This window comes from Pimephales promelas, chromosome 10 (assembly GCF_988280905.1).
Source record: "Pimephales promelas chromosome 10, fPimPro1.hap1.1, whole genome shotgun sequence".
NCBI lineage: Eukaryota > Metazoa > Chordata > Actinopteri > Cypriniformes > Leuciscidae > Pimephales > Pimephales promelas.
The window spans coordinates 25,292,743-25,314,508 of record NC_142778.1 but is presented as its reverse complement, the minus strand read 5'-3'; the positions used below and the strand labels follow the sequence as shown (position 1 = coordinate 25,314,508).

The 21,766-nt window shown below is 36.6% G+C and overlaps 1 protein-coding gene across 3 annotated transcripts in view; it reads left to right on the top strand.

Annotated features, from left to right (window-relative positions):
- The window catches only part of hipk2 (homeodomain interacting protein kinase 2), a 106,280-nt gene that overhangs the window by 60,708 nt on the left and 23,806 nt on the right, over positions 1–21,766 (top strand). For all 3 annotated transcript variants that reach the window (XM_039650387.2, XM_039650386.2, XM_039650385.2), the window contains exons 3-5: positions 14,455–14,578; positions 17,769–17,888; positions 19,813–19,899. In XM_039650387.2, the coding sequence (XP_039506321.1) occupies positions 14,455–14,578; positions 17,769–17,888; positions 19,813–19,899 (331 nt within the window). The remainder of the gene's footprint in view (positions 1–14,454; positions 14,579–17,768; positions 17,889–19,812; positions 19,900–21,766) is intronic.

Sequence of the window (21,766 nt, the reverse complement as noted above, 5' to 3'; positions counted from 1 at the left end):
ATAATAAATGAACAAAACCACATTTACTCGTAAGTGATTTAGTTAATGTAACGTTAGTTTATACATTGCATTAAGTCATTGTAATGTTGACAGTAGAGTTTAAATCACAATTTTTTTTAGAAATGTCAACGCCATATATTTCATTACTTGCATTAGCTTTCAAATTAAGCGTTCTAATCTTGTTTCTTAGTGTATGTTTTTCATCATTACTGCATAGAAAAATTAAATATTAAGCAGTTTTCAATACTGATGATAAAAGAGACCATTATTAATGATTGAGTAGTAATTTATCATTTTAAAAAAAAGCACCAAATTAGAATAATTTCGGAAGGATCATGTCACTGAAGACTGGAGTAATAATGCTGAAAATCACAGAAATAAATGACATTTAAAAATGTATTAACTTCTTCAAAGAAAATGGTTGATTAAAATAGCTTTGCAATGTCAGAATTAATTGCATAGTAATAATATCCAATCCACATTCACATTTGATTTGACTAAAAATCAAAGAAAAGTTCAATCGTAGTTCATATTGATGTTGTGTTGCTTGTTTGAGTTAGCTTAAGTTTAGACAATGGCAATTTCTAAATTCTCAGTTCATTCCCAACCTCTTGGCTTTATCCCCAAAGAGACAGATGTGCAAATGCATTGTGTGCATACACATTCAATCTCTCTCTCTCTCTCTCTCTCTCTCTCTCTCTCTCTCTCTCTCTCTCTCTCTCTCTCTCTCTCTCTCTCTCTCTCTCTCTCTCTCTCTCTCTTTCACATGTCTCACCATCATTTGCTACAGCCTATTTAATATTAGCCTATTTATTTATTCCTCAAGTGTTACATTTCTGTGTAGAACACCCTGGCAACCAATCAGAACACCGTATCAATTATAAATACACACTTAAAATGACTCTAAACACCTTATCAACCTCATATCAATGCCCAGAGGTAATTTAATATCAAGTTTTCCACTGAACAATTGCGCCCCCAGCCAGATTACAAAGGCCTATTTTAATTGAGGTTAGACAATGAAAACGAAAAAGAGTAATTTAGTTCTTGGTATTGAAGAATGAAACAATGAGGTATTGTTATGGAGGGGTCACGGCGGGTTGTATGGGGTGAAGTTAATCACCTGTCAGAGTAAGAGTTCATGAAGCGATCCCCGTGGTCTTTTTTTTAGCATGTGAGAAAGACACAAGGTCAGAGATGTATTGTAACAGTATACTTGCGTGACACTGACGTGTTTGTTTAATGAACACATCTTTCTTTTCAACTCCTTCCTTTTAAAAGATTTTGGTCTGAATTTAAAACAGCACAGCAACAGCACAGAAATGTTACCTGAGCTCCAAATCAGTAATGATTTCTGAAGGATCATGTAACACTGAAGACTGGAGTAATGATGCTGTAAACTCAGCGTTGACGTCACAAGAATACATTACATTTTCTTTTCATTTGTAATATTATTTTGCAATATTAATGTTTTTACTGTATTTTTGTTGAAATAATTGCTGTCTTGGTGAACACAAGGGACTTACAGATATATAATAATAATACGGATAATGTTTCTAAACTTTTGACAGTTGTGTGTATGATGAGTGGCTGTCACATTACCAGCAGGTGGGTGAGGGGATTTGAAAGATTATGATTTTCTTTTCTTTTAACGGTAACACTTTACAATAAGGTTCATTAGTTAACTACATTAGTTAACATTAACTAAGGATGAATAATACTTCTTTGGCATTTGTTAATCTTTGTTAATGTTAATCTCAACATTTACTAATATTTTATTAAAATCTTGTTAGTATTAGTTAATGCACTGTGAACTGACATGAACAAACAATGAACAGCTGGATTTGTATTAAAGGGATAGTTCACTTTGAAATTAATTTTTGATATGTTTTAGCTTACCTCAAGGGCATCCAAGATGTAGGTGTCTTTGTTTCCACAGTATTTTCAATTTTGATATTTTTAGGTCAAACCATTCATGTCTATCAGTCATATAATGGAGGTCTATGGGGTCCACGTAAAAGAGCATGCACAGAGAAGTCCAAATTAAAAATGATTGAATGACTCGTAAATGTAAGTACACATTGATGGCCTAAGACACGAAACGAGCGGTTTGTGTGAGAAAACAAACAGTATTTATATTGTTTTTACCTCGTGTAACCACAGCCACAAAGTGCCCGTGCCCAGATTATTGTGGTTACAAAAGGTAAAATCTATATAAATACTGTTCGTTTTCTCACACAAACCCCTCGTTTTGTGTTTTAGGCCGTTAATGTGTATTTACATTCACGAGTCATTAAGTCAAGTTTATTTTGATTTCTCTGTCCATGCTCTTTAAGGTGGACCCCCATAGGTCTCCATTAAACAACGGTTTGACCTAAAAATATCAAAATTGAAACTACTGTGGAAACAAAGACATCTACATCTTGGATGCCCTTGAGGTAAGCTAAAACATATCAAAAATGAATTTCAAAGTGAACAATCCCTAAATGTTAATAAAGATTAACAAGTACAGTAACAAATGTATTGCTCATGGTTAGTTCATGTTAGTTAATACATTAACTAATGTTTAATAAATGACCCTTATTGCAAAGTGTTACCCTTTTAACTTTGAATATCATGCACTGATTAATCATGCACAGTAAGAATGTGTATGAAGAAAGTAAACAATGTCATTTATTTGTATTTATGTATTTACTCTAAAACTAAATGAATGCTCTCAAATCTTTAAAATGAACCCAATGCTACCGTGTGTGCTTTGAACTCTTGCGTTCTGGTACCTTTTACTCATTTTCCCAGCGTATGACAGCACGATCTCTCTTTTCATTTCTATTATTAATTACACTGCCTCTTATCACGGCCGTGTGAGTGAGGGAGAGGGGGAGAGAGATAGCGTGAGATATTGTGTTTGTGTGAAGGCAGAAGAATGCAGTGTGGCTAATTGCGTTTGGCTGTTTGTGGTGTAATGTATCTGCAGGCAGATTAAGTCCTCAGTCCTGAGGAGCACAATACATGCAAACACACAACCTGTCTCTCTCTCTCTTTCCCTGCTACTGTCTCTGCCTGTCTGTCTCTCCTGGTCTCTGTCTTCATAGAGAGAGCAGAATTTTCTCTCCGACACAGAGGCAGAAGCAGAAATGACTTGCTCTCTACTGTATGCTGACACCTTTCTCCAATCTCAACACACACATGGCTCAGATTTCCAAATTGCACACTCTCATTATGCTCTAAAAGTATGTACTTCACTAGTGAAGTACTTTTAAGTGCATAGTTGGGACTAATGCTAATTTTTTTTTAAAAAATTGCATATGTACACTACCATTTAAAAGTTTGGGCTCGGATAATCTCTTATGCTCAACAAGTCTGTTTTAATTTTTACATTTTTTTTTAAAAAAAGTTAAAATGTAATTTATTCCTGTGATGGCAAAGCTGAATTTTCAGCAGTCTTCAGTGCCTTCAGAAATCATTCTAATATGCTGATTTGATGCTTGAGAAACATTTCTTATTATTACCTATGTTATAAACAGTTGTGCTGCTTAATAATTTAAACGGTTTTTATTTTATTTTTTTATGAAGAGCAAGTTAAAAAAACAGTATTTATTTGCAATAGAAATATTATGTAACAGTCTGAAAGTCGTTACACTAAACACTAGCAAAAACACTAAACTTTTTAAGGGTATAGTGTGTCTTAGCATGTAGCTAAATTCATTACCTCAAAATGAATTGGGGGTTCATAAAAAAAGAAAAAGTTATTTTTTTGTTTGTTTCTTCTGGAAAAAGTTGAAAGAAAACTCCCTCTCTTCTGTAGCGTAGATATTGTGGGTAAAATTAGCATAAAAAGCATGTACATAAATAAACTAGTTTTAACATGTTGTGATTTGAGATGCACTATTCCTAATTTTGCATTTGCATACTGTGAGATGGATAATATGTTAATTATGGATTCCAACATAGACACAGGACATCAGCCGCCACCTGTTCTCCAGAACCACAGCTTGAACACACAATATCAGTCCTGCACAATCTGATTACACGCGTGGAGGTGTGCTGGACTGCTGGACTGTAGAGGAGGTGGAAGACAGATAAGAGACAGATGGAGGTGTGATGAAAGGGGGTGGCGCATTACTGATTTATCTGGTCAGCGTAGGTGAGCGTCTCTCCTTCTCTTTGTCTCAGAAGCGAAAAGAGAGGAATGACAGCTTTGTGTTTCCCAGAGGGAGTGTGCTGAGACGGAGAGTGTGACGTGTGGGCTCAGAACTGCGGCCGTAGAGCAGAAGGGCTTTGTGATATAGTGATAGACAGATATATATCAGCCTGGCTGGTTAATTGGCCTATATTTAGTCCTTTTTGGCTGATAATCATACCGTTTGATTACCAGAATTAGCTCCACTATATTTAATTTTTCCAGTTTAAAATCTACAAACAGCCATGTGAATGAACATTTTCTGTTTTCAAGTTTTTAGGAGAAATTTTTTAATGTGGATTTTTTTAAAGGGATGGTTCAGGTGGTGTCTTTGTTTCCGCAGTAGTTTCAATTTTGATATTTTTAGGTCAAACCGTTCTTGTCTGTCAGTCATATAATGGAGGTATATGGGGTCAGCCTCAAAGAGCATGCACAGAGAAGTCCAAATTAAACATGATTTAATGACTCGTAAATGTAAGTACACATTGATGGCCTAAGACATGAAACAAGCGGTTTGTGTGAGAAAACGAACAGTATTTATATCGTTTTTACCTCTTGTTACCACAGATCAATTGGACGTGGCTGTGGTTACAAGAGGTGAAAACAATATAAATACTGTATATAAATACTAAAAATATCAAAATTGAAAAAACAGTGGAAACAAAGACACCTTCATCTTGGATGCCCTTGAGGTAAGCTAAAATATTCCAAAAATGTATTTCAAAGTGAACTATCCCTTTAATGGCTGATCCAGGACATGCTCGCCAAAGAGGCTGATTTGCTCTCATTACATTGAAATATATAATGTGATTTAATAAGGATTGTTTTCTATTTTAAATGGAAATTATTCCTTTGATGGCAAAGCTGACTTTTCAGCGTCATTACTCCAGTTTTCAGTGTCACATTTGTTATCAATGTTGAAAACAGTTTTTATCTTATTCCATTTTAAAACTTTTCTTTCTCCCCTTCAGGATTCTTTGAGTATAAATTTCAAAAGAACAATAACATTATAAATGTGTTTACTGTCACTGTTATTATGTGCTTGCTGAATAAAAGTATTTCTTTAAAAAAAATCATGCTGACAACCAACTTTTCAACAGCTTTATTTATTTGTTTATTCATTTAAACTTCAACTGAATATTATATTGCTTGTTTTATTATTTATTTAAATTTTGAAAAAGACTATTTTAGACATTCAGGCATATAAATGGCCAAAAATAAGCTGATATTTCAGTATATTTAGTGAATACTGTTCATTTTACCAATTGTGTGTCAGTATAATATTGGCCACCCTGCTGCCTGCCTATCATTGAAAAGCCCATGCTATGTTTGACTAGTTTGAGCCATAGCACAGTACAACATGACACAAAAAAAAAAAAAAAAAAAATGGCCAGTAAATGTTTGTGTTGCTATAATGCTAGAAGTCTGACACTATTACATGGAGTACATGGACACAGAGACACCTAGACAGAATCATTTATTCTGATGATAAAATGTTTTAATCATGTGTGTTTGTCTGAGAAAGTTGTGGGAAGGGAGTTCCACTTGTAGCGCATTTCACTTGGGGCCCGACTGCAAATGCGAGAGCGTCCGTTAGGACACTCATTTTGTGGACCTTTTCCTCGTGCAGAAAGCTCTTGACGTGACCCACATACTTACACAGGCGGCTTAAGAGATTGCTGAGGCGAAAGGGAATGAGACAGACAGTGGGCGGAAGAGAGAAGGAGTGAGGGCTCATGACTGATGGGGGCTCACACCCTGCGGGCTCTTACAGAAGGGCTGGGGTCACTCAGGTGGGACCCAAAATGTGTTATTATTGGCATGATTGCTTTGCACACAATATATTTAATCCTTTAACCCATGTATGTTTCGCCAACCCAGATCTATATCTAACACGGATGGATCTCTACATGTCGTGATAATATAAAACTCTCGTATTTGAGTAATAATTACATAAGAATAAAATAAAGTTTAGGAGTTTGGAAGGGTTCAGTTTGAGCAGATGTTTTAAAACATCATCACTGTCTTCGTCAGAGCTCATTTCCTACTACACTCAGCATCTGTTTCATATTCACGTTCTCAAGCATATTCTCCAGACTATCATTTTAAACATCTTCAAAATCAAAATTCTGATTGCTGACAGCTTCTTTAACAGATCTACCATCTTGTGAAAGTGACACCAATACTTGATTGACTTCAGGGCAAATATCTGAGCCATTTCAATTTTTGCTGATGATACTTCCTATTCTTTTGTTTTTCTGCCTGCGGTAACTGTGAGTGAAACGTCACTTCATCATTTTGTATCAGACATTGCCACCTTGTGGAATAAAGGTGATTTGCACTTATTCAGGCATCAATGATTAAATTATTGTTGTGACAGGTTAAACATAAAATAAAAATTAAATATAATAAATCATCCTGTCATTTGGATGTTTCAGTACCCATGCACTCATTCATATGTACACATTATCACTCATAATCCACAATCATACATGGGCCATGTGAGGTAGACTGCATTTTGTCCACTTGATGCTTATGTGTGTTTGTCAGAAGGTCAGTTGTGTAAGAGTGTCATCACTCTCACTGTCTCTCTCTCTCTCCCTCTCTCTCTGTCTGGGGTGATGGCATGTTTGTAATTAACAGTCTATGGTGGAAATGCTGTAGGAGCCTGAGATGTGAGGGAGGGTGAGGATTACAAACCTGTGACGCCACTGCACAACCTCCCTTTGTTTGTTCAGTGGGACTCTCGGAAGCCTGAGTGATCTATAGGCCACAATACGGCTCTCTGCAACTCGATGTCTTTTCCTGTACCTGACTGGCACACAAAGAAAGCTGTCGATGACAAATATGTACTGATAGATTGTGGTTAAGTGGCATGTGGTTTGGGAGGGGTGGTTATTGTTCTAAATCTTGTTCTATAACAATATACTGTAGATATTATTTTAGACATTATAATTTCTATGTAGAATTTTTTGTTATTTTTGATATTTTGCAATTAGTATTGTATATTGCTTTGTCTCTAGTCTGTGAATATGCATTCAAGTAAGAATTTCACTCTACTTGAACTTACAACAATAAACTTTGACTTGACATGATGGGTATTTTAATCAATCACTAGTGTGATTCATTTTGATGTTTATTTTGTTTGAAAAATCACATATAACTGAAAACATTGCAGGAACTGTATATATAATTCATTCTGAAACAAAGCAATATGTTAAAGGAGCTGTATGTAAGAAATTTATTTCAAATAATCACAAAATGGCCCTGATATGTCACTAGACATTAAGAAATCATGTTCATTTCAAATACTTATATCACTGATAACAGTAGTCCGGCCAGGATATTGTCTTTTAAAATTGAAGTTGCAGCCCTCAACTGTCATGTTGTGTTTTAGTCTGATGCGCCACCCTCCACCGATCTACCAATCATGAAGTCAGTAGTGTTGCAGCATTGTTGCTGCTCTAGTTTCCACAGCTGCAGCTACAAACGTGTGGGATAAAAAAATGTTGGATCCTGCAGCCTATCTGGCAACCTCGAGTCAGGGGGGAGGGGATACACTGCTCTACAGTAATTTGAAACTGATTGCAGTGCCAGTTTTGGCCACAATCTTACACACAGCTCCTTTAAGGCCCTTGCACACCGAGTCTGAAATTCGCGTTCGAAATTTTCGCACGTTAAAAAATAAATACGACCAAGCTTTCGTCCGTCATAAAAAAAATCGAATCGGGTTCAATTTTCTGCGTTTTTTCGCATCAGTAGCAAGCAGTTTGAATGGTGTTTTGACAATTCAGAGCCACCAAATCACGAATACGAAAAAATGCATACGAAAATTTCGGACTCAGTGTGCAATGGCTTTTATTGTAAGACAAATATCCATAACTTAATAAACGTATAAAGTACACAGCTGTACGCGAGTCTATTTCCGGCAGACGAGTGACCTCTGACCCAATATGTGACATAGGATGTGATGTACAGTATACTGTAAAAAAAGTATTGTTGGTTTAACTTACAAAATGAAGTAACCTGGTTGCCTTAAAATTTTAAGTTGATTGAACTGGAAAAAGTGAGTTAATACAATGAAGGAGATTGATTTAATCACCAGAAACTCAAAATAATAAGTTATCTGAAGTTGATTTGACAAAAGAAAAAATGTTGTGATAACAAATCTTGAAAATATTTTTTTTACAGTGTAGGTGTAGCTTAAGCTTAGGTGAGAGTAGACAGACAAATAGGGCTGGGCAACAAACTCAAGCTCCTCTGACATTTCTCTTTAAAAGTTCTAATTTTAGACTTCTAATTCGTGACCAGTGTTTTGTTTTGCTCTAACCTCTGCGTTCGTCAATATGTCATTCGTCAGGTCTAAGTTCAATCTTCCATCGGACCTAGACTCGCATACGATGTGCCGTGTGATTATAGTTTATGAAGTTATAAATATGAATATTTTTCTTACAAAAACACATAAGGCCTTTATAAACCCCCTGGAGCCATATATAGATTACTTTTATGATGGATGGATGCACTTTTTTGGAGCTTCAAAAACTATTTAATTCACTCCCATTATAAAGCTTGGAAGATCCAGGATATTTTTTATTGTAACTCTGGTTGTGTTTGGCTGAAAGAAGAAAGGATGGGATGGCTTAAGGGTATACTATATTATGGGATAATTTTCATTTTTGGGTGAACTAACCCTTTAAGAAGTTGATTCAATAGCTACTTTTTGTATAACTCGCAATGAGTTGATTCAAGTTTCAAGTTTTCTAAATTCAAAGTTTTCGTCTCATAGCATAAAAGTTTCAAAATGAATTCCTTATTTTGCCATGTCGCATGAGGTGATAGTGAGTTCTCACAATAACAGTGAAATTAAAGAGAAGAGGTCATCGATTGTTTTTTTCCGTCTCACTCTCCCTCATTCTACACTTTCTGTCTTGGGAATGCTAATGACAGAAGAAAGGGAGTGGAGAGAGTGGCAGCTTCGTCAGCGATTTCCTCTGAAGAGAGCGGTAGAGGGAGAGGTTCACAGGGCATTGAAATAAAAGAGCACTCCCACAATAAAAGGGAGGACTATTTCCAAGGTTGTTTTAGTAAGTTGTCGAGGCGCTGTGGAGAGATGACCCCACAGTCTGACTCTGTGGAGATGGAAATCTAAACATCTCCCCCTGCCTCCCTCATTCTCTTGTTCTTACATGCCTGGACTGTTTGTTTTTGTCTCCGTCGTTTACCTCCCTTTGCTCTCTCTCACTCTTTGTCTGCTCCTCTCTTTCTGTCACACCGAATCTTATTTTCCTTTTCGCCCCCTCGCTCCATCACTCTTTCCCTCGCCTCGCCTCCAGTCTCAGGTGCACGATAGATGTCTACATTTCCCTCGGTGAGCCCACCTCACACAATGTTTATTAAAATGGCACGACGGGAACTTCTGGCCTTCTCTGCTTTAGTGCGCTGTGAGGATATGAATATTAAAATTGATTCCGAGGGAGGGCAGCCAATCAGCGGGAAATCAGAGGATCAGGATACAAGGCAGGATGAATTCATTCTTTCAGGTTGTTTATGCCAGATTCTGACCCTACCATCTGAATGTTGCAGCAGAAAATGAGACTCGTCAGACCAGGCAACGTTTATCCAATCTTCTACTGTCCAATTTTGGTCAGCCTGTGCGAATTGTAGCCTCAGTTTCCTGTTCTTAGCCGACAGGAGTGGTACCTGGTCGGGTTTTCTGTTGCTGTAGCCAGTTTGTTTCAAGGTTCGACAGGTTGTGTGTTCAGAGATGCTCTTCTGCAGAGTATTTTTTTTATTTGATTTACTGTTGCATTTCTATCAGCTTGAACTAGTCTGGCCATTTCCCTCTGAACAAGCATAGCATTTTCGCCGCTCACTTGATGTTTTCTGTTTTTCAGACCATTCTCTGTAAACCCTAGTAATGGTTGTAGGTTAAAATCCCAGTAGATCAGCAGTTTCTGAAAAACCACCAAACATTCCACTATCAAAGTCACTTAAATCACATTTCTTCCTCATTCTGATGCTCAGTTTGACCTTGCTCTTGATCATGTCTACATGCATTTGGTTGCTGCCATGTGATTGGCTGATTAGGTATTTATTGTACGGATGTACCTTATAGTGTCCCTGACGGTGATTGTTTAAGGAAGGGATAATGTGTCCCTTACCTTTGCATCGGGATCCTCATCACTCTGGGGTTTATTCTCAGATAACAACCGGCTGGATGTACATTATCCCCCTTATTACACGGCTGCTTGCCACGCAAGTAAATAATTAGACACAAAATATTGAGGGCAGTTGCTAGCCCAGACAGCAAACTGACATTGAATCAACGTGGAAACGACGTCTCTCATGACATTGAAACAACGTTGATTTGCTCATCGAATTAACGTTGAACCAACGTCAGACGCGGCATTCTTCAAAGCTAAATGAAATCGAAAATTGGTTTGCTTTCATAACGTTGAAACAACGCGTTGATTTCAAGTTGATTTTCCGTTAGTTTTGAAAGAATGACGCATCTGACGTTGGTTCAACGTTAATTCGATGAGCAAAACAATGTCAGATCAACGTTGTTTCGATGTCATATTTCCACGTTGATTCAATGTCAGTTTGCTATCTGGGAGTGTGGCAAGTTCAAACTAGACAGACATTTAAAGGAGAACTCTGGTCAATTTTAACATTGAGCTCATTTTTTTGTACATTTGGAGTGCGGTTAGTACAGACAAAAACGACAAAAATCAGTGTTGCACACACCGTGTTGTCTTTTTAAAATTTGCACCCTGTTGAGGGGCATCAATGGGGCATGTTCTAAATGGGGCATGTTCTAAACCTGCTTTTAGCCTCTTAACTTCCTTGATTTGTCATTACGAGTGCACAGCCATGTTAGTCGTGTTATTAAGAGTGACCACGGTCAATCTGACTGCAGTAGATGTGAAAGATATAAATAAAAATGATGTTAAGTCAGCCAGCTCGCATACCTCTATTTGCTTCCTGTTTTCGGTCGAAGCTCACAGTAGTCGATTGTCGATCTCACGTGTGCGATCATTAGTGAATATCATCTCAAACCTCCCCTGTGTGTTCAACATCTGATTCGGATGAACTATCCATTTGAGCTGATATCCTCAGAACATCACACAGTAGGGGTAGGAGGTATGTGAGCTGGCTGAATTAACATCATTTTTATTTATATCTTTCACATCTACTGCAGTCAGATTGACCGTGGTCACTCTTAATAACACGACTAACATGGCTGTGCACTCGTAATGACAAATCAAGGATGTTAAGAGGCTAAAAGCAGGTTTAGAACATGCCCCATTGAAGTCAACAGGGTGCGAATTTTAAAAAGACGATAACACGATGTAGGCAACACCAATTTTTGTCGGTTTTGTCTGTATTGACAGCACTCCAAATTTATAAAAAAAAATGAGCTCAATGTTAAAATTGACCGGAGTTCTCCTTTAAGGGATACAATACAGTCATACCACTTAATGCAAATAATTTCACCACATGGGGATTTTTTGATTAATTTTGATTTCAGATTGAACTGTTTTAATTTTTTTTTTTTTGTTATCCCATAATCCAACAGTATACAAAACAATCACAAAATGACAGCAGCTGCGTTTGTGTGAAACAAGAGAGAGCGAGTCCATGATACTGCATGGCATACAGTAATTAAATAACTGTATACAAAATTTTGATTCAACTGTGTTTTAATATTTTATTAGCTCACCAAAAGCAAATCTTTCATGAAGAAAAAACGATCCTAGCAAGCATATAGGCTGCTGACTTCAGTAACCCGGATGAGCATGCGTTATCTTTTTTCAGCGGTTGTTATCTGGGAAAAACATACCCCTGGATGGCACAGTTGACCAATCAGAATCAAGCATTCCACAGAGCCATGTTATAATACTGAATAATGTATTACATGTGCTTTATGGTGTGATTTATGGTGAATAAGTCACGGCTGAAGAGCATTGTTATTATAACCGTTTAATACAATATACCATGCAATAATTAATTATAACAATTTGCTAAATGGTGACAGAAATACAAAGCACAATAGCACTGGGAGATGTAGAGTTGTGGCCTGGAAAAAAAAGCAGGGCACCGCCTGTGTCTGTGGTTATGAGTGGTGGTCCGTATTGAAGGTCAGCTGTGATCGATGGTTTTTGACATGCCCACGCAAGAGCCTCAAATAGCAACTGAGTGACCATGTAAATGTGGGTATGAGTGGTCTAGGACTTCAGAAGACGAATTATGCTTCATTTAGGAACTGAAGAAGCAATCTTTCACCTTTGCCTGACCCCATATTCACAACACCATTCACCCCAATGCAGGTGACCGAGTGATTATTTGCACACAGTGGTTCTCATGGGTGCAAAGATTTTGCTTCTGTGCCTGTTTGCACTATCCTAAGTGGCATTGTGTACAAGAAATGACTTCCACAGCATGGGTGCATCGGGCCTGCCATGCAAATATCAACACCGGGATCGGATGTTTGCACTTGTGTGCATAATGTCACCCATGCATACATGTAAGCTGCACAATGACACGCATACAAACAAACGCACACCTGCAGGGTCACAACCTGACAGGATTTAGGTATGCAAAATGTACCACAAATGAACTCAAACACTCTCTCCGCAACACATCTGCCTGTCTAGGATTTCATATTTCCATGTGTGCGGATCTGGAACAGGGTTGTGAATTCCTCACCACCACAGATTTTTGCATTACAAGCAGACGTTTTATATGCAAGAGAATGAGGACGGTATTTAGTGCCGCGCTTGTTTTGTGTTTATCACACCCGCTGAAAGTCCTGCATCAGCAGCTGCTGGTCTGTTTTGCATATGGCATTGGGAGAAGGGAGAGAAAAGATTGAAGTGGGATATGCATTTGCATACGTGGCGGCCGTAATGCGTCCTCGGTGTCACAGAGATACTTTCAGCTGCGTGGCTTATTTGAATGACATCGAGCAGACCAGCATGCACGAGGCTTGGGCGGCATGACATCATTCCAGAAGGGTGATGTCCTGCGCCACATACCTTGCATGAGAGCCAATAGTAGATTTAACTGCCAAACTGAGTCTTTCCCTGCCCTTGTGGCACCCGTGGGTAGTATTTTGTTTCTGTTTAGTCTCAGGTGCTCCCCCTGCACTTCCTTAGGAAAATAGAACAAATGAAATGACGAATTGTTAGCCTGATATAAAAGTAAAGGACTAGAATTGATGTGGAACTCGTAGTTTGATTGGAAACATTTAAGCTCATATTGAAACCATTGACTTTAATATGATAAATGTGAAAGGGATGGATCATTTTAAAATAATAATAATTAAATTATTTCATTATTTGATTAACTATGCTCATTTCCTTAATCTTTCCTTTGTTAATCTCAAAATAAATATTAATTTTTCATTCATCTTATTATGTGTGATGCCTACAAGAATCAGCTTACTTGTGTCCGATAACATTTTAATGTTGAGGGATCCCTAAAATTTGTGCATCTTTATTTAATCACATTGCTCTCTAGAAACATACGAGATAATAGAGATCTTGTGATTTCACAAGTTGTGTCTTAAGTTTTTCTCTTGGTAGTAGTGTAATTTTAATATTATTTATATACTATTATAGTTTTTTGTTAATTTTTTTTATTATTTTTTATTTATTATTATTATTAACTTTTAGTAATTGAATGTGCTTTTTATCACTTTGTCAGTTTATTTTTCAATTTATAAATAGTTTTTATTTATTTATTTAAGTTTTAATTTTAGTGAACGATAATGCTGCTTGGGTGTGAGCTGTTCTTCCAATGTCCAGTGTTGCCTTTACAAATAATGTTACTGTGCTCTGAGATGAGGAGTTCAGCCCATTATTTGTGTGTGTTGGTGTGTGTGTGTGTGTGTGCAGCATTCATCTTCAATAATTAATACACCCCTGAAATAAGTATTTCTCTTTTCCCAACATCAGTCTGTTTGTCTTTCCACACATTTTCCCCTCTTTTTCTCTCTATATGGCATTTATTTATCTTCAATCCCTCTATCCAGAAGATTGGACCACATTTAGTCATTCATATACTATAATATATTTTATAAATATTTTGAATGATTGGTTTTTATTTTCGGGAAAGTTTTAGTAAGTTTATTGTTTGTTTGTTTTTACGTTTATTTTATTTATAGTCATATGTTTCCAGTGAACTATATTAACCCTGTTCAGAATTTTTAATTGTTCTTATTCTGCTGTGACTGTTGTTGAAGTTCTTCCTCCACTTGTGTGTGTCTGCAGAGCTCCAGAGATCATCCTGGGTTTGCCCTTCTGTGAGGCGATAGACATGTGGTCTCTGGGTTGTGTCATCGCTGAGCTGTTTCTGGGCTGGCCGCTGTACCCCGGAGCATCTGAGTATGACCAGGTAAGATATTGTTTAAAGCTAATTCTTTAATGCATCAGAATAGCGTAGGTTTTAGACATGCACTGGAATTCAGTTAGTCAGAACTTTCCACCATTAGGACGTTTTAGGGTGTTTGTTGCATTCAACCCTGCTTTTCCCTTGTGGCTGTTACCAAGGATGGTTTGGGACACCTGGGGCACGCACCACCCTCTGTGGAGAAAATCTCTTGATGCCCTGCACACTTTCTTTTTCTTTTTCTTTTTTTTAAAGAAGACATTAATACTTTTATTTTGCAAGGATGCATTAAATTGGTCAAAAGTGACAGTTAAAGGTACAATATGCAAGATTTTTCACCACCAGGGGTCGGTAACCTTATATCGCTAAGTATATTCTGCATTAAGCGGAATTATGGATCTTGACGTCAAGATGATGGATTAAACTTGAGGTAACACAGCGCACTTATTCCTGAAAAAAAGTATCACAAAAATGTTGAAAAATGAAAATGAAAAAAATAAATGTTTGTGGGCAGCAAATCAACACGTTAGAATGATTTCTGAAGGATCATGAAGATCTGAAGATTCAGCTTTGCCATATCAGAAATAAATTGAGTTTAAAAATGTGTTAAAATAGAAAAAGTTATTTTAAATTATAATAATATTTCAAAAAAAAAAAATTCTATTTTTTTTTTTATCAAATAAATGCAGCCTTAGTGAGCAACTGAGCGTAAGAGACTAAAACATTAAAGAATCCTGCTGACCCAAATGTTTGAACAGAAGTGTATGTCTCTAAAGATACACTTGTGATTGTAATTGTAACTTTGAATTTTGCCTCTTTTTTCTCCAAAATTTTTCTAGACACCTGGAAAATCCACAAATGACAACTTCAGTTTCTCATAATTCCATCTTTGTTAAAGGCTGCTAAAAAAAAAAAACTAATTGATGTAGGTTTGAAGTCATTATAACTGCAAGATTTAATGTCCAAATAATGAGAAATTACAGTAAGTTGCAGTTGTGAGGAATATCCACCATTGTCATTCACAATTACTGTAAACACCTTTATAATAAATCTATTTCAACAGTAAAGTCGACTTTGATAAAAATTATTCCCAATGTCCCAGTCCATAATCCATCCTTGGCCATATCTGTTTGGAAATTCAATAGTCAGTAATGATACACTATAAAGAAATGATGTGTTCCAATTGGAAAATGACCTTGAAAATCTGACATATGAAATAACATTTCCCGTATTATACTCATTTAGAGAGATGGCACATAGGAGTCTTGCTGTTTGTGTGTGTGAGAGATTGTGTGTATGTGTGGCCCTGCTGAGAGAGCCATCTCCTTTCTTAGAAAATGGCTGCAAAAACATCCCTCAATTACAGTTTGTGCTTAAGAAAGAGAAAACAAATCTGACTGTTGGCTGGGCCCCTGCTTTCTCAGCTCTCCTGAAGTGCGGTGTGTTTGTGTCGAAGTGTGTGTGTGTGTCTTCTCACTGACTTTCATCTCTCTCTGGCCCCTCCATAGTTCTGGAAACATGCCACAAACTGCCCAATTAGCCCATATCCCGAGCTCTAAAGTGAGGCCTTTTCTTAAAAAATAAAATTGATTCTGGCTTCATAGAACAGCCCAGGGCCAATGTACTAGCTTTAAGCAAACCAAAAACGTCTTTAACAAGCTCTTAAACACAGCAAAGGACTTTCTCCCACCAAATCTGTGTACTACAAAGTAATAGGGGTTTTTTTTCATCCCTCATTTTGTGCATTTATGAGGTCTTGTGTTTGGGAAGCATTTCTAAGATATTGTGTTAAGGACAACTGCCCAGTTTACTTTTGATTTGCATCTAAAACCTAAGCTTGACGAGTTATTTTCAGCCTTTGCCGCACCTTTTGTGTCATTTCTAACCTCGATGTTTTGAAATCACATGCTGGAATCCTCAAAATGTGAATGGTCTTATTTCATAAGACGGTAAATGCGCCAAACACTTTGAGCTCGTTCTCAGGGCACAAAATTGGCAGGGGCCATGGAAGAGAGATTATTATTATTATTGTTGGTTTCTTCGGCTGCCAGGGTCTTGTATTTACGTTTTTCAGGTGTGTGAATGGCATTCTGTGCAATTGTACCACCCGGACAGACCTGTAAAAAGAGGTTTTGGCGGGGGAAGTCAGTCAGTCTCATGGTGACAGCATTCATCACAGATGCTGTTTACTCGGCTTCTAATGCTGGAATGTTGAAGTTGTGTCATCAGCGTGGCAGCCAAATGACTGATATGTTTTCGAGCAGACAAAATGTCATCAGTCTGTTTAAACGCAACTCACTGTGGCATTTCCCAGAAGTCCGCTTACAGCGTTAGTCAAGGTTTCTTGCACCAACCACAGAATCATTTCAATTTTCATGACCATTTCCACCATCTCTCTATTCATTACAATCCAACAGACTGTTTTTGCTACTGCACTTTAAAACTAGTGTTTCTTAGAAAAGGCCTGAAAAAAGTAATAATTAAATATATTATTCTAACAAATATTCAATACAATTAAAAGTTACTCCTCCTCTTTCAGCTCACGCCAGCGAGAAAACGCTGGCCCAATGTTGATCCTCGTTTAACGCAATCACTTTCTCTTTTTCTCTTTTTGCTTTGCTCCGAGAAAACCTTTGCTTTCTTGTTTTTCTGTGCTGCTTCGGCCATGACTATAACATTTGGCTCGCACGTCCGATTTTAAGGATGTGGGGGTGGTGGTGGAAGTGATGTATATGCCATAAAGCAGTCGAATTTTGTAGTTCTCTTTGTTCGCCGGTTACTTCCCGAAACCCGAAGTTTAAAAGTACGATTAAAAACGCTACAGACTCCGTCAGGCTATGGCTGACGTGTCATTCAACCTATTGTAAGTCGATGTACCATCACAAGAGACTTGGAAATATATTATGAAGGTTGAAAAGTTACCTGGTGTTACTTTAATAATAAAATAAAAAAGGAACAGGATAATCTTTCAAAGAAAAGGCCTTTGAAAGCATTTTAATTTCTATGTAACCTGATTTTGGAGCTTAGTTTCAGTAAACTGGAGAGAAACTTTATTATAATACTGTATGTCTACATATATAAACTTAGAAAGAAAATTCCCCTTTCCCCTTTAACTGTATCAAAGCAGTGAATATCCAGCACCAGATGTGTAACATAAGCTGTAAATCTCATATTGCCTGTGTTTGTCTTCCACCAGATCCGGTACATCTCTCAAACGCAGGGCTTGCCAGCAGAGTATCTGTTAAGTGCAGGGACGAAAACAACCAGGTTTTTCAACAGAGACCCCGACTCCACCTATCCTCTATGGAGACTTAAGGTAAACTCCCTCACCTTGTTTTGCTTTCACACTTCTTTAATCTTTCTTACTTGGTTTGCATATAATATACAGCAACACTATGTTTCTCTTTCATTCCCTCCCTAAACTGAGGCATCCACTACACCCTGTTAACCGACCAAGGGGCTAATGTGAGCTAAATGAGTTTTGTGCGAGACGACTTGGCAACCAGAGCAACATGGGATAAATCCTGCTTAACGCCCCGTTCTCATTCTTCCCTTTCATTCCTTCTTACCCTTATACACTGTTTCCCTCCACATTCCCCATCCTTACTGGGCCAGTGGCTGGTTGCCCATAGTCGATAGTTTTCTCTTTAGATTAACTTTTGGTGAACTTTTGCTTAGCTTCATATGGGAAAACTTTGATATTATTGAACAAGTTGCATTCTTAACCCTTTATATATATGATATGGATCCAATAAAACTAGAAAAATTCCTCATGCGTAGTCAATAACTCCTTAAACTTTTTGGCTCTCAGTGCTTGTGTCTTGGACTGTAAAAATACTTAACTCAGTGTCAAGTACTTCCCAGAGATAAGGTTTTATCTTTCATAGTTCAGTTATCTTTCATCTGAATGGAGTTCTCAGTTATGTTTCATTTAAGTATCAACTTTGCCTCAGATGTTTCTCCTAAAATGATAAAAAAAGAAGACATAAAATTAAAGTGAATAGCATAGCCAAAGTAATTTGCTCTTGAAATGGATTATTGAGAAATGTTTGAGTTTATATTATATTAAAATGTCTACACTTTGTTTGTTTTTTTGTTCAAATCTGAGCACAATTTAATACTTGTTGGGAACTTTCAAATTTGACAATTTTCAAGAGGAAATGAAAGGGATACTCCACTTTTTTTTTTTTTGGAAATAGGCTCATTTTACCACTCCCTTAGAGTCAAACAGTTGGGTTTTACCGTTTTCGAATGTATTCAGCCGATTTTTTGATATTTGAAAGAATATCAGTAACCAGACAGTTTCTGGTCTTATTGACCTCCATAGTATATTTTTTCCTACTATGGAAGTCAATGAGACCAGAAACTGTCTGCTTACTGATATTCTTTTAAATATCAAAAAATCGGCTGAATACATTCGAAAACGGTAAAACCCAACTATTTAACTCTGGGGGAGTGGTAAAATGAGCCCATTTCCAAAAAAATCCCTTTAAAAGAACCAAACAACTTACTTCAGCTCTCCATTAGTGTCTAGGAGAAACAATTGAGATATTAAAGATATTTAATTTGTGATTTTTCTTTGCGCTGGGTGTCATTTAAAATTCCAATTCCAAAATTTCTATCAATGTTGTAAGTCACATGTTTACTTTACCTATTTTCTTGGTAAGTGTTTCATGATGTTCCTCTGTATCTTTAAAGGGACAGTCCACCCAAAAATTACAATTCTGTCGTAATTTACTCACCATCATGTTGTTCCAAACCTGTATGACTTTGTGCGTTCTGCAGAACATAAAAGAAGGTATTTTGAAGAATGAAAGTAGGCCTGCATTTAACACATTCAAGCTCAGTCATTTCCTGTTGGTATTGAGACTGAAACCCGCAACTGGGTTACCAGTCTGACTCTCTAACCATTTAGGCCATGACTGCCCCAAACCATGACTAGCCTAACCATTAGGCCACGACTGCCCTATGTTGGTAACCAAACAGTTTCGGTTCCAATTTACTTCCATTGAATGGACAAAAAAATACAATGCAAGTCAATGGGAACTGAAACTTTCCAACATTATTCAATATCTTATTTTGCATTCCACAGTCGAAAGAAGTCATAAAAGGTTTGGAACGACAAGAGGGTGAGGAAAAAATGAATTTTGGGTAGAGTAATGGGTGTTTTTCTGATGTTGAAAGTGGTTCTTCAGTGTTTGATGATTTGAAGTGGAGGTCATTCCTTTTTGTACTTCCAGACACCTGAGGACCATGAGGCAGAGACGGGGATCAAATCTAAAGAGGCTCGCAAGTACATCTTCAACTGCCTGGACGATATGGCGCAGGTAGGAGTTTCGTTCGTACTTTTGTTCATACCACAAAACAGAAGCAGAAATCTGGCTCATGGCTAATAATAACCTCCATCACCTTCATAAACGTCTCAGACTCTGTGTGGAGAGTTTCCAGTAATACTCACACACCTCTGTTACGCAGAAAACGTTGATTATGTAACTGAGGACATGACTCAAAAGCACAATGGTGCATGGGAACCTAATACTCCTGGGAGCTATTCATTGATAAGACACATGACTTATGACCTTTTGCTTTCTACAAGTTATTGAAATCAGCACGCCTCATCACCGGCCTGTCGTCAGATGTCTGAACGGTCCAGGCCAACAATGACGCAAACCTTAATTTGGATTTTCCCATAAGAACCGACTCCATCCCGCTTCATCAGATAAAAATGGCTGATCTAATTTACAGCAAATTCAGCTGAATTCATGGAAATATGCTTATGCTTGGATACGCTTAATCTGTAATGTATCCATGCTCATGTCCTGTACAAAAACCTTGTTTTACAAGAATTACAGAGCCTCATTTTCAGGTCAGGACCTCTGGTGCTATGATCTAAGTACGGACTTGCTCTGTAGTCCAGTATTCTGCAGCAGGCTTTTTTTTTTTTTTTTTTTTTGCACTGCCATACAGTCAGCACAATTTCATGAATGAATGAATGAATGAATGAAACCTTTATTGTCCCAAGGGGTAATTTGTTTTATACTCATGGGAACCACAACAAACAAACCGCAACAAACATAGAATAAACATAGAATAAAAGAGCAAAAAAGTGACATAGAATTATCAATTCGACAACTTAAGGAATCAATATATATATATATACATTCAATAATACTAAATAATATATATTTTATTAATATAAATTTTATATTTTATAAATCTAAATATTATACAATAATAATAAATTCAGGAAATGTTCTTTCAATTTGCATACCACTGTGCTGTTGTAAAACCTCATTAACATAAAAGGATGGGAAATGAATTGGAAAACAAATGAATAATAATAATAATAATGCAGATAATAATAATAAAATGAATTATTATTAAGAAATTTTTTTTTTATTACATTTTAATTACTTATTCAATAATAAATCATAATGATGAAGTCAAATAAAAAAAATTATTATTGTTTTATTGTTATTTCACAGAAATCATAATAAAATAAAACACTATTTGAAATCAAATGGACAAATGAATAATAATATATTATTTATGAATAAATATTATTATATAGTATATATTATATATAGGGCTGTCAAACGATTAATCGCAATTAATCGCATCCAAAATAAAAGTTTGTGTTTAAATAATATATGTGGGTGCACGGTGTATAATTATTTTATATATATAAATACACACACATGCATGTATATTTAAGAAAAAAAATATTATTTATATATAAAATGTTTATATTTATATAATATAAAGTATATATAAATCTATATACAGTATATACATGAAAATATTTCTTAAATATATACAAGCATGTGTGTGTATTTATATATATATATATATATATATATATAAAATAATTATACACAGTGCACCCACATATATTATGTAAACACAAACTTTTATTTTGGATGCGATTAATCGCGATTCATAGTTTGACAGCCCTAATTATATAATAATAAAATATACAAATATATGATACAAACAAGCAAGAAAAAAATAAATAAGGTCTTTATTTGTTTAAATGAGCCGCCTTAACCCAACAGTTGACAATTTAGAGGCTAAAGACATCTTTATAACCTAGAACATGAACTGTCGGTGTGTGTGTGTGTGTGTGTGTGTGTGTGAGAGAGAGAGAGAGAGAGAGAGAGAGAGAACATGTGTGTGTGTGCGTGTGTGTGTGTG